Source organism: Leucopleurus acutus (genome assembly GCF_964270905.1).
Source record: "Leucopleurus acutus genome assembly, chromosome: 11".
NCBI lineage: Eukaryota > Metazoa > Chordata > Mammalia > Artiodactyla > Delphinidae > Leucopleurus > Leucopleurus acutus.
Genome location: NC_139152.1, coordinates 46,502,720 through 46,517,078, shown reverse-complemented (window position 1 = coordinate 46,517,078; position 14,359 = coordinate 46,502,720). Strand labels below are relative to the sequence as shown.

At 44.5% G+C, this 14,359-nt stretch overlaps 1 protein-coding gene across 4 annotated transcripts in view; it reads right to left on the bottom strand.

Moving 5' to 3' along the window:
• Positions 1–13,282, bottom strand: part of OS9 (OS9 endoplasmic reticulum lectin) — a 29,602-nt gene extending 16,320 nt beyond the window's left edge. For all 4 annotated transcript variants that reach the window (XM_082850893.1, XM_082850895.1, XM_082850894.1 and 1 more), the window contains exons 1-5: positions 13,114–13,282; positions 12,510–12,686; positions 11,297–11,360; positions 11,090–11,166; positions 10,806–10,904 (exon numbers count right to left, since the gene is read on the bottom strand). In XM_082850893.1, coding sequence (XP_082707019.1) covers positions 10,806–10,904; positions 11,090–11,166; positions 11,297–11,360; positions 12,510–12,686; positions 13,114–13,275 — 579 coding nt within the window. In that variant the 5' untranslated portion in view covers positions 13,276–13,282. The remainder of the gene's footprint in view (positions 1–10,805; positions 10,905–11,089; positions 11,167–11,296; positions 11,361–12,509; positions 12,687–13,113) is intronic.
• Positions 13,283–14,359: the final 1,077 nt, after the last annotated feature.

Genomic DNA, 14,359 nt, shown 5'->3' with positions numbered 1-14,359 from the left:
AACAAGAGAAGCCTGCACACGCAGCAAAAGAGTAGCCCCCGCTCGCCACAGCTAGAGAAAGCCCGCATGCAGCAATGAAGACCCAACGCAGCCAAAAGTAAATAAATAAATTTATTAAAAACAAAACAAAACAAAAACCTTGGTTAAATACCCTGCGCGGGCTTCCCTGGTAGCATGGTGGTTAAGAATCCACCTGCCAATGCAGGGAACACGGGTTCGAGCCCTGGTCCAGGAAGAGCCCACATGCCGCGGAGCAACTAAGCCTGTGCGCCACAACTACTGAGCCTGCGCTCTAGAGCCTGCAAGTCACAACTACTGAGCCCGTGAGCCTAGATCCCATGCTCCACAACAAGAGAAGCCACCGCAATGAGAAACCCGCTCACCGCAAGGACGAGTAGCCCCTACTCACCACAACTAGAGAAAGCCTGTGCGCAGCAATGAAGACCCAACGCAGCCAAAAATAAGTAAATAAAATAAATATTTTTTTAAAAAATAATAAATAAATAAAGACCCTGCACTCCCAGTGCAGGGGGCCCAAGTTTGATTCCTGGTCAGGGAACTAGATCCTGCATGCTGCAAATGAAAAAAGATCCTGAATGCCGCAACTAAAGATCCCACACGGGGACTTCCCTAGTGGCACAGTGGTTGAGAATCTGCCTGCCAATACAGGGTACACGGGTTCAATCCCTGGTCCGGGAAAATCCCACAACCCGTGGAGCAACTAAGCCCATGTGCCACAACTACTGAGCCTGCATTCTAGAGCCCATGAGCCACAACTACTGAGTCCTCGTGCCGCAACTACTGAAGCCCGCATGCCTAGAGCCCCTGCTCTGCAACAAGAGAAACCAACGCAATGAGAAGGCCACGCACTGCAGTGAAGACCCAACACAGCCAAAAAAAAAAAAAAAAAAGATCCCACACACCGCAACTAAAGATTCTGCACGCCACAACAAAGATCCTGCACTCCACAACAAAGATCCTGCGTGCCACAAAAAGACCTGGCACAGCTAAATAAATAAATAAAATACTTTTAAAAACTAGTGTAACTTCAGGAGCATTCCCTTTAAAGTCAGGAACAAGTCAAAGATGGCCATCATCACCATTTCTATTGCACTGTAAGTATAAGGAAAATGAAATGTATATGAATTAGAGAGGAAGAAACCAAAATTGTCCCTATTTGCAGATGACATGATTATTTACACAGGAAATCCATGGGAATCTGTAAACTATTAGAAATGAGAGAGTTCAGCAAAGTTGCTGAATACAAGATCAATACATAAAATCAATTAATGTGACCATACACCAGCAACAATCAATCATAAGATGTACTTTTTAAAAGATGCCATTTACAATTGCATCAAAAACTATAAGGTGCCTGTATGCTTGAAACATGTACATATACACACAAGACACAAATAAACAAAAGCTACAAGGTCTCTAGGACTAACCTTACATAAGATGTACGAGAGCTTCACAGAGAACATTTAAATCTTACTAAAGTACAAGACAATAAAAACAAGTAAACATCATGTTCATAGTATATGAAGACTCAATATCATAAAATATCAATTCTTTCCAAATTAATCTAAAATTCAACATACTTCCAGTTAAAACTCCCAAAACAGTTTCTCACAGAACTTATCCAATAATAGCCCAGATGGTTTTGAAGAACAAAGGAAAATACACATTATCAGATAACAAAACTTAGTAATAGACAGACTTTTAAAACAAAAGAGAAGCCAATAAGAAAGTACACACATATATTGGAACCTGATAAATGACTGAGGTGGTGCTACAAATCAGAGAGGAAATGCAGATTACTCAATAAATGATGCTGGGACAACTGGTTATCCTGATGGAAATTAGGTACATTTAGGTCCCAAGCTTACACTATACATTAAATTTTTGATTGAATTGAAGTCCGAAATATAATAAGAAATCTTCTAAAACTTCAAAAATATAGGTGAATAGAAAAGTATTTAATAAAAGATCCAAAGTACAAACTATAAAGAAAAAGACTGAAAATTTTAATCATATTGGAATTAAGGATTCAAAACTAATATACAGAAAGCTGCTGCATTTCTATACACTAACAATGAAATATCAGAGAAATTAAGAAAACAATCCCATTAAAAGACCTAAATATAAAACCAGATACTGGGACTTCCCTGGTGGCACAGTGGTTAAGAATCCGCCTGTCAATGCAGGGGACATGGGTTCGATCCCTGGTCTGGGAAGATCCCACATGCCTCAGAGCAACTAAGCCCATGCGCCACAACTACTGATCCTGCGCTCTAGAGCCCACGAGCCACAACTACTGAGCCCACATGCCACAACTACCGAAGCCTGCACGCCTAGAGCCTGTGCTCCGCAACAAGAGAAGCCACTGCAATGAGAAGCCTGCTTGCCACAACTAGAGAAAAGCTGGCCCACAGCAACGAAGACCCAACGCAGCCAAAAAAAAAACAGAAAAAAACCCCCCCAAAACCCCAGATACTATAAAACTCCTAGACGAAAACATAGGCAGAACACTCTTTGACATAAATCACAGAAATTTTTTTTGGCTCCGTCTCCTAGAGAAGTGGAAATAAAAGCAAAAATAAACAAATGGGATCTAATTAAACTTAAAAGCTTTTGCACAGCGAAGAAAGCAATAAACAAAATGAAAAGACAACCTATGGAATGGGAGAAAATATTTGCGAACAATGTGACCAACAAGGGCTTAATTTCCAAAATATACAACAGCTCATACAGCTCAATATGAAAAAAAAACAAACAACCTAATCAAAAAGTGGGCAGAAGATCTAAATAGACATTTCTCCAGAGAAGACATACAGATGGCCAACAGGCACATGAAAAGATGCTCAACATTGCTAATTATCAGAGAAATGCAAATCAAAACTACAATGAGGTATCACCTCACACCAGTCAGAATAGCCATCATTAAAGAGTCTACAAATAATAAATGCCGCAGAGGGTGTGGTGAAAAGGGAACCCTCCTTACTGTTGGTGGGAATGTAAATTGGTGCACCACTATGGAAAACAGTATGGAGGTTCCTTAAAAAACTAAAAATAGGGTTCCCCTTGTGGCGCAGTGGTTGAGAGTCCGCCTGTCGATGCAGGGGACGCGGGTTCGTGCCCCGGTCCGGGAAGATCCCACATGCCGCAGAGCAGCTAGGCCCGTGAGCCATGGCCACTGAGCCTGCGCGTCCGGAGCCTGTGCTCCGCAACGGGAGAGGCCACAACAGTGAGAGGCCCGCGTACCGCAAAAAAGACAAAAACAAAAAAACTAAAAATAGAGTTACATATGATCCAGCAATCCCACTCCTGGGCATATATCTGGATAAAACTATAATTCAAAAAGAAACATGCACCCTAATGTTCATAGCAGCACTATTTACAAGAGCCAAAACATGGAAGCAACCTAAATGTCCATTGACAGATGAATGGATAAAGAGATGTGGTATATATACACAATGGAATACTACTCAGCCATAAAAACAACGAAATAATGCCATTTGCAGCAACATGTATGCACCTAGAGATTATCATACTAAGTGAAGTAATTCAGAAAGAGAAAGACAAATATCATATATCACTTATATGTGGAATCTAAAATATGATACAAATGAACTTATTTACAAAACAGAAACAGACTCATAGACATAGAAAATAAACTTATGGTTACCAAAGGGGAAAGGGGGTAGGGGAGGGATCAATTCGAAGTTTGGGATTAGCAGATACACACTACTATATATAAAATAAACAATAAGGACCTACTGTATGGCATAGGGAACTATATTCAATATCTTGTAATAACCTATAATGGAAAAGAATCTGAAAATATATATATAACTGAATCATTTTGTTGTATACCTGAAACTAATACAACATTGTAAATCAACTCTACTTCAATAAAAAGTTTGTTCTGAAAAAAAATTTTGTTAATTAAAGGTACATTTAAGACATTCTAAACAAAAGAAAAAGATAAGCTATAGAGAAAATGTAAGTAACTAAGGAATTAAATATGGAATATATAAAAAAATGCCTACCTAACTCATTCTATGAGGCTAGCATTACCCTGATACCAAAGCCCGACAAAGGTATTACAAGAAAAGAAAATTATAGGCCAATATCCCTTGTGAATACAGATGCAAAATTTCTCAACAAAATACGAGGAAAACAAATTCAGCAGCACACTGAAAGCATTATACATCATGATTTATGTGGGATTTATTCCAGGAATGCAAAGATGGTTCAACATATAAAAAAATCAATCTATATAACATAATACATAACATTAATATAATAGAATGCAGAAAAAAGCCACATGATCATCTCAATTCACGTAGAAAAAGCATTTAACAAAATTCAACATTCTTTCATGATAAAATCACTTGATAAACTAGGAAGAGAAGAGAATGTCTCAACATGATAAAGGCCATACATGAAAACCCCACCACTAATGTCACACTCAATGATGTATGAATGAGAGCCTTTCCCCTAATATTAGGAACAAGATAAGGATGCCTACTTTATGTCACTTCTATTTAACACGGTACTAGAAGTTCTAACCAGAGCAATTAAGCAAGAAAAAGAAATAAAGGGCACCCAAATTGGAAAGGAAGAAGTAAATTTATCTGTTTCAGAGGTGACATGACATTACACATAGAAAATCCAAAGGAGGCCATGCTTGCCTTCTGAGATGGACCACATTCTGCCTATGGAATGTGTATCTCTCCTTTCACTTTACTACGGCTTGCTTTTTGAATTCTTTCCTGCACAAAATCAAGGACCCTCACTTGATGGCCCATCCCAGGAACTCACCTGAGACCTGGGACATGACCATCTCTTGTGCCTCATTTTCCTGCAACCTCTTTGCAAAGGATATTAATAAATCTACTTCTTACCTATCACTTTCCCTCTTGCTGAATTCCTTCTGCTCTGAAACATAAAGAACCTGAGCTTCATTAAGTCCTGAGACGAGCTGTGTGGTTTCACTTGGAAGACTGCGGGTTTGAGTCCCATCTGGGGTGCAGTTTTAGCTCCTCCTCAAGGGATATACATAGCAATCTGATACAGTCTTTGAGTTCTGTAGGAACTAAGGCCCCCACCCAGATAGAGGCCAGAATGATGATACTGACCTTCCTGACTTCAATACACTAAAGCTTGGACTCTGTCCACTTCTGCCCCAATTCTATGCTGATCTCCTTTACTCAAGCCTCTTCATGGGTATGCACGTACCCTTAGCTAAAAAATTCCCCAATTTTGCTGTTCGGGGAGACACTGCTTTGGGAAAGATCCCCCCTGTCCTTCGTACTTGCTGTAAGTAATAAATCCTTCCTTCTCCTGAAAAAAAAAAAAAAGAAAAGAAAATCCAAAGGAACCCAAACAAAACAATCGTTAGAGCTAATAAATGAACTCAGCAAAGACGCAGGAATAAAATCAACATGCAAATATCAGTTGTATCTCTATACACTTGCAATGAACAATTCAAAAAGGAAATTAAAAAAAATTTCATTCACAATAGCATCAAAAAAAAATACTTAGGGTACATTTATCCAAGGAGGTGAAAGACTCGTACACTGAAAACCACAAAACATTATTAAAAGAAATTATAGAAGATACAAATAAATGGAAAGACATTCCATGTTCATGGACTGGAAAACATAATATTGCTAAGACGGCAATACTACACTAAGTGATATACATATTCAATGCAATCCCTATCAAAATCTCAACAGCATATTTTACAGATATAGAAAAACCCATTTTAGGACTTCCCTGGTGGCACAGTGGTTAAGAATCCGCCTGCCAATGCAGGGGACACGGTTCAAGCCCTGGTCCGGGAAGATCCCACATGCCGCAGAGCAACTAAGCCCGTGCGCCACAACTGCTGAGCCTGCGCTCTAGAGCCCGTGAGCCACAACTACCGACCCCACGTGCCATAACTACTGAAGCCTGCGCGCCTAGAGCCGGTGCTCCGCAACAAGAGAAGCCACCGCAATGAGAAGCCCACGCACCGCAACGAAGAGTAGCCCCCGCTCGCCGCAACTAGAGAAAGCCCCCGTGCAGCAATGAAGATCCAACGCAGCCAAAAATAAATAAATTTATTTTTTAAAAAAGTCATCGAACTGGATCTCCATGTCACTCCACAGAATGGTAAAAACATCGATTAGTGAAAAAGCAAAACTATACCGATGTATAATTTCAAAATACAAAATACATATATTGCCTGTGATATGTGTAGCATTAATAAAAGTACAAAGCAAGCATAGAGATGATTGTGGTTGTTTCTGGAGAGGAGAGAGAGGGAAGAAATGAGAGGGTGGCTTTTACTATATCATTAGCATTTTATTCCTTCTATTAAAAAAAACAGATCTGAAGCAAATATGGCAAAATGTTAACATCTGTTTAACTTGGCAGTGGATTTATGGGTCTCTTTGACATTATTTTCTGTATGTTTGAAATGTTTCATAATTAAACATTTTAATGGAAGAATCTTAGATCTCTCTGAAATCTTACTTAATGTACGAATTGAGATAGGGATCCAAATTTATTTAATTCCAGATGGCTAACCGATTGCTCCAAAACTCCCCGGAAACTGCACTTTCACCAAACGCTGTGCACACTGCTCCCGCCAAGGAGGCACTGGGAAGATGGAACTTCACCAGGCCTGCCCCGGAGTGGGGGATTCACTCAGTCACTCAGGCTACGAACTTGGGTGGCCCATCAGGATATAAAAGCAGCCACAGAGGCACGCCCTCAACTTTCTGCCACTAAAACCTCCAGACTCCCCAGCAAATATGCCATCTTTCTGTTCTAGTTACAAGCACAGAGCCGCCTCCTCAGGATCGCAGCCCTGCCCACATTCTCTTCTCATTCTTTCTCCTGAACCTCAGCCTTGCCTCCTTTCTACTAGGTCCACCCAGCATTTAAACACGCTCCCATCTTAACACATGAAACAACAAGCACAAAGTCCCACTTTCCCAAGCCCACAGCCCTGCTAACTAGTGCTCGCCTTTTCCCTTCCCTTCACAGCCAGACTTCCTCAAAGATTCCCACTTCCTCACCACGTTCCTCAACACCTCAGCTTCACCAGCCCACTAAAACTGCTCTGGTGGAGATTGCCAATGACCTCTGGCATTGAGTCCAACCCAAGGACTGGTCAGGGGAGACTGGGAGCAGAGGACTTACCAATTTTCATCTGGTTCCCATCCCTACAGTCTGAATTTTTATTTCCATGTTCCTGTTTTGCTTTTATTAAAATAACAATTCCTATGATCACCCACAAGCAGTTTTTAATTCTCCACTTCCTTGAAGGTTCAGATGCAGCCAACAACACGGACCAGTCCCTCCTTGAGACATGTCCTTCCTGGGTTCCATGTCACCACAGTCTCCCTTCTGGTCGCTTCTTCTTGGCAAAGCTCCCTTCTGCCCAGGCTTTCAATGCTGGCTTCCTCACAGTTCTGTCCCACTTCTCACTATATCCTGTTTCTTGGGCGGGGGGCAGGGGGGGGATTTTATCCATACCATGGCTTCAATTATTAACAGTATGTTGATGGCTCCAGCACTCTGGGTTCTATTTAGATCTCTCTTGTCAGCTCCAGACCCACAGATCCACAGCCTCCTCAGATATCTCTACTTGGATGCCTACAGCCACTAAAATCATCGTATTCAACATCAAAATCATCATTTTCCTTCACCAAACCTACTCCTCTTCCCACTGTACCCATCTCAAAAACAAATCACCATCCATCCAGTTGCTCAAGCCAGAAACCTGGGAATCTTACTATATTGATTTTGCCCCTTAAATCTCTCCAATAATTCACATGTCTTCACCCCTGGACCACCTTGTTTTCTCACCTGGATTACTGCAACCACCTTCTCACTGGTCTCCCACCCATTTGCTATGCTCCAGCCAGAGCGAGCCTTCAAAACCAACACCGAATATGGTACCACTCTGCTCAAAGTACTTCACTGGCGCCCCCTCGTTTCTCCGATTGTCCAAACCCCTCAACACAGCTACAGAGCTTCATGACCTGTGACTTGCCCCTAAAGACTGCCCAGCCTCATCTCCCACAATTCCCTCCAGTCACTGGGAACGGCTATCGATCCCTCCTGACTCCAGGCCTTTTGCACTCCCTGTACCTTCCGCCTGGAACGCCCTCTCCTTCCCACTGGTCTATAGCTGCTGGACTAACTCTTCATCCTTCAACTGCTGGTTCAAAGGCCACCTCCTCCAGAGGCCTCCCCTTGACCTGGACTCGATTAGTTCCTTTATTGTGTGCTCCCCTGTGAAAAGTGCCTCACCCATCAGAGAGTTTACCCTGCTTCCTGTGGCTCTTTATTTAATGTCTGTCTCCTGAGAGCAGGACTGGGTCTCTCAGTCACCATTTCATCTCCAGTGCTTAGCACAGGGCATATGGTTCAGCAGATGTGAGGAAAATTGCCTTCAGTTCTCGGCCTACTGGAGGTACAGACAAGTAAAGAAACAAACAACACAATCAAACGCTATAATAGGTCATATGTGTGTGTGGATGCTGTGGGCTGCTGTAGTCTGAATGTCTGTGTCTCCCTAAAATTCGTATATTGAATTCCTAATGCCCACTGTGACAGTATTAGGACGTGGGGCCTTTGGGAGATGCTTAGGTCATGACGATGGAACCCTCATGAATGGGATTAATGCTCTTATGAAAGAGACCCCACAGAGCTCCTTTGTGAGGACACAAGAAGTCTGTGACCTGGAAGAGGGCCCTCACCCAACCATGCTGGCACCCTGATCTCAGACTTCCAGCTTCCAGAACTGTGAGAAATAAATTTCTGTTGTTTATAAGTTACCCAGCCTGTGGTATTTTGTTATAGCAGCCCAAACAGGCTAAGACGGGGATATATGTGGACGTGGTTGTATGTATATGAAGCGCTGAGGGAACACAATGAACTTTCTGGGCTAGCCAAGAAAGGTCACATAAAATAAAGTGGCCTTTGAAATGGCTCATCATTTCTTCCATTCATTCAGTAAATAATCTCTGGGCACCTACTTGGTGCCAGGCGCTGTTGAAGGCACTGAGGATACAGCATAAAATGAGACAGACATTGTCCCTGACTTCCTAGAGCTTATTCTACTGGGGATAGAGAGACAGATTAAACTCAAAAAATAAACTAATTTCAGGAAATGATACATGCATTGAAGAATATAAAACACCGTAGTTGTTTACCAGGATCAAGGCGGAAGGGTGTGTGTGTCTGTGTGCCTATGTTAGGTCTCCCTGTGGAGGTGTCATAGGTGTATATAACCTGACAGGATGGAGCCAGCCATTCAAAGATCTCTGGGAAGATGGCGCTAGGCAGAGGGAACAATGAGACTCACTGGTTCAAAGGACAGGAAGAAGGGCAGTGGGACAGAAACGCAGTAAGATGTTATATCTCCAACCCAGACCCTGTCCCGGAACTCCAGAGTTACAGACGCAACTACCAGCTGACCATCACCACTGGGATATCTAATAGGCATCTTGACCTTCATATGTCCAACACCAGCCTAGTTTCTTCCTCCAAACCAGTTTCTTCCCACTTGAGTAAATGACAATTCCATTCTCCCAGTTGCTCCAGCTAAAATCCCTGGAGTCATACTTGACTCCACCTCGCATCCAATCCATCAGCAAATCTTGGCTCTACCTTCAAAATATATCCAGAATCTGGCTGCTTCCCACCACCTCCGCTGCTGCCACCCCAGCCTGTGCTGAAGTGTTTGGATCTTATCCTTTGTGTGAGGCATAATTATTGCAGGCTTTCCAGAACTCGGTAGAGAAGGGACACTTGCTCATAGTGGTGTGCTGAAGCCAGCTCAGGCCAGTTCGCCAGAGCCAACTGGTAAGTTTCCAGGAATGTCGCAAGATGATTGACATCACAGTGATAGTATGAATTTTGCCACGATGGGGATATTTATACCATGGATACTGGCAAACATTACATCTGGGCTTCCCCCTCCACCACCCCACCCTACCCTGGCGATCCCGGTGCTCCGCATTTACCAGCACACAGCTGGATGTGCAAATCTGTATTACATGAAGATAATTCTTGTGTCACGTGGTTCTCTACAGGTGTTTATGTTTGTGAATACACATTAGAATCACCTGAGAAACTCTGCCTACCATACAGCTGTCTGCCTGAACTCAGTTAAGGACTACTGGATGGGGAACACTTGTTAAGAGGCTGTTGGCAGTGATGCAAGCGAGATGAAGGTACCAAGCATGGGAAAGAAGAGGCGAGTTGTGAGAGAAGTCTAGAAGTAGAGAGTGGACTTTGCTGTTGACCCTGATTCCTTTCCTCCATATCACTTCTCAGTTTGTAATCACAGGCTCATTTCTGTGATTCTTTAATCTCTGTCTTCCTCTCCTGACTGTAGTCCATGAGGACAGGGGCTGCGTGTCTGCTCACCACTGTACCCCCAGAGCAGAGCCCAATACCTACACCAGCACGACCTCATTGCAGAGTCGTTAAATGACGGAAGGAGGACAAATTGAAGAAGTAAGAGTCAATAATGACACTCAGATGTCCAGCTTAGGTGACAAAAAGGAGAAACACAGATAAAAGTGTGGTTGGGGGTTCAGAGGGGATTTGGGAAATGTTGACTTGAACTGCCTCTGAAAATCCATGCAGTGACGCGAAGCTAGAAATATGAGTCTTAAACTTAGAGTTTAGGGTCTGGGAGAGAAACTCTTGACTATACCACGCAACCCTGCCCTCTTCCCTTAGAATCTGAGTTGTCACTGAGGGAGTGTCAACTTCCCTCACCCAAGACTCACCCGAACCTCAGCTTCCCGGGGCCTCCCGTTGAGGTCGCATTTGGACCCGTTGCCATAGGTCTGGCTGTGGTAGCGTTTCAGGCGATGCTGCTTGGAGGCCTGGGGAGGACATCAGGCAGGAGGGAGGGGTGTGAGAAAGACAGCAAGGGGGAAGAAGAGCACTTTATCCTAATAGCCACCAAACCCCAAGAAACACGTCAGCTAATCCTGACCCTCCCCTTCTCGTCAGGGCTCTCAGTCTGCAGCCCAGACCCCTTTCTCTCCCAATCCCACACTCCTGCCACCTTGGCTGTTTCATCATTCCAGTCGAAGGCCGATTGGTAGTAGCCGAGATAGAGGACTTCACCTTTGATCTCTGAATCTGCAAGAGAAAGCACAGTGAAGCGTGGTTACCCTGTCCTCAGAGGACTAGGAGGGAAGGGAACTGGGGAGGCAGGTCACCTTCCATGACAGGTTGCTGAGGGCTTAGGAAAAATGTAGGCGGGAGTCACCTTCCATGTGGTACTGCTGGATGTGGCGTCCATAGCAGAATTCATATGTCCACCAGTCCTTGGTCTGACAGTAAAAAAAAATGAACAATCGGGGGATGGAGTACAGATGTCTCTTCTTGGAACCAGAATCTCTCCTGGCTCCAAGACACATAATCTCTCATTTACTTTTCATCTCCCTCTGCTTCCACACTCAATCCTCCAGGTTCTCGGTGAGGAGGGAGGGCCTGTTTGCCTTCTGTGACTTGGAGAGAGACCTCTACAGCCTAAGTGGTTTGCACCTGTAGGCTTTCCACTCTTCTCTTTTTATAAAAAAGTCCTTATTTGGGGACCTCCCTGGTGGTCCAGTAGTAAAGAATCTGCCTTGCAATGCAGGGGATGTGGGTTCGATCCCTGGTTAGGGAACTAAGATCCCACATAGCGTGGTGCAACTAAGCCCACGTGCCTCAAACTAGAGAGCCCATGCGCCCTGGAGCCTGCATGCCACAACTAGGGAAAAGAAAAACCCGCACGCCACAACTAGAGAGAGAAGCCCGCGTGCCGCAGTGAAAGATCTCGTGTGCCTCAACGAAGATCCCACGTGCGGCAACTAAGACCCAACACAGCCAAAAAAAGAAAAAAAATCCTTCTTTGTCGTCCATAAAGATATGAAACCATGATATCCTTGTAGCATTCAGACCAGGGAAACATAGAATATTAAAGTATTAATTGAACCCTCTTACACTGTTTTAGCCACGGGGGATAGAGCTGTGAACAAGATAAATTCTTTGACTTCATAGACTTACGTTCTAGTGCTAGGACTCAGACCAAAAATGAATAAACGGACGATTCAGTTAAAAAGATGATTTCAGATCATGAAAAGTGCCATGATGAAAATAAAATAGGATACTGGGCAGAGAGTGACAGGGGAGGGGGTGACTTTACCAGGAAGGCTTCTCTAGGGGAGTGCCCCTACTGCCCCACATTGACCCTCTTTAGCACCTCAGTCTTAGCTTAACCCTAATTCTGAGCTCTTCTAACTCTCCTCTACATTCAGCAAAGTGTCATCTGTGGTTACAGGATTCTTTGCTTCTTTCCTATCTGTACAATATGCCTACTCCTTCAATGGCCTTCTTAACTCCAACAGATCCTCCCCATCACTCCTCATTCACAGGCACAATGGTTCCCAAATAGATAGTGTCCAAGCCCTAGTTCCCTCCATCCCAGTCCCTTTCACCTTCAGCAGGCAGGGCGCATCTTTCATTGGGCTCAACAACTCAGGGATCCCAGGCCCTTGGTAAGCAGGTGCCTCCTCCTCCCTTTCACGCTGGAAGTGAATAGCTCCAGCTGGCAGGCGACATTCATAGCGCTGCTTGTACTTAGAGGAGACAATCACCACGTCCGAAGCTTGGCTCTGGGAAAGAAGTGGGGGTCGGGGGGCAGGGAGGCAAAGAGAGGTTGGGATCAGGGAGAACAACGAGATCCCTCTTCATATCCTGGGGAAGAGCCCAGTCAAGACAAGAGAGAACCACAAGTCCTCCAGCTGTGTTTAGCGAATGAGGGGCGAGGGCACTCCCACTTCTCCACGGGGGAGGAGTCTGAGTGTTTCAATCAGGAACTGGGACTTGAAGTGGACAGTGGGAAGCCCCACCCCTCCCAGGCCCTGGCCCCAAGGGAATGGGTCTCTGATTACGACCCTCCGGAGTCCTCATAAAACCCCTGCTTAACTCTTCCCGATTCTCCTTAGGCTCCCGCCACAGACTCCACAGCTGCCCTTCTTCCTCTACCTTCTCCCCCTTCCCCTTCTGCCCCGGACCCTCGTCCCCTCTACGCCTCCTCACCTGCCCTCCCATGACAGGCAACGGCAGTATCTCGATTCCATAACGCATCTCACTCAGCTCCTCCAGGTTCAGGCTCCCGACACCGCCGGTCAGACTTGCGGGAAACAGGAGCCCCAGAAGTAGCAGCCCCAACAGACTGGACAGCAGCGTTTCCGCCGCCATCTTTCGTTCCCCTTCTAATCCAGAACAACTCCTTCCGCCCTAAACCTGGCGGCGGCCTCACCCCGCCCATCAACGCCACAAGGTGTTATTGGCTAAATGTTCTGTCCCTCTTATGTGCCCTAGTCCCATTTGCTAATGTGGCTCCAAAGCCCACGAGGAGGTGGATCACGACTATTAGCAAAACCACTCGCTGCTCACGATTGGTCAGAGAGGCCAACCAATCACCAACGATATCGGACCCCCTCCCACCCTCTATCAGTTCCAGAGAGGCACCGTCTACCCGAAAGGCCGAGTTAAGCAGTTTTTCTCGGTCCTCGCCCAGCTGTTGTGCGCATCTCTAATTGCTTTTTAAGCCGTTTCTTGTATTGTGTCCGGCCGCCGCCAGGCGGAGGATTGAGGCGGATGGGTGCGTGCACGCAATACTCCTGAAAGCTGCTTAATACTTGTGGCAAAACAATTATTATATAATAGTATTCCTCTTTTCACATATACATACAACTTAAGGGCAATCTGGTAATTTCTGTCAAAACCTTTCAGCGCGATCCTGCAGTTGTCGTCTAATAAAATTATCCTAAAGAAATAATGGGGACTTCCAGTTGAAAACTGGGAGCTGGGGGGAGAGGGGCAGGCGGCGAATGCACGTATTATCCTCCAGGCCATGTAGGAACAAAGGGACAGGGAAAGGAGACAACAGCAGCAACATTTTAGAAGCTAGAAAGCAAATGGAGGAATGGTAACTGATTTAGCAAACCTGTGAAATTGATTCCTAAACAAACATAAACATGAAATGACTGTATCTTTGGAAAAACTCATCTGGAGAGTCTGTCCAGCCCCAAAGAGAAATCCCAAAGATACTCTCATCAGGCTTCTCTTAAAGAAATAGGTGAAGGAATCCTACAATTAAGCCCTTGGCCTATGTGCCCCAGCCCTCACACAATCTTTCCAATCAGCTTTTTAATATCCTCATTCTAAAATATAAGCTGACAGCCAAGGATCATAAAACATTTAAGGAAAGTATTTAATGTACAAGGAAGACACCGAAACAAGCAAGAAGAAAAAGAGCAACTTAGAGGAAACAAATTGC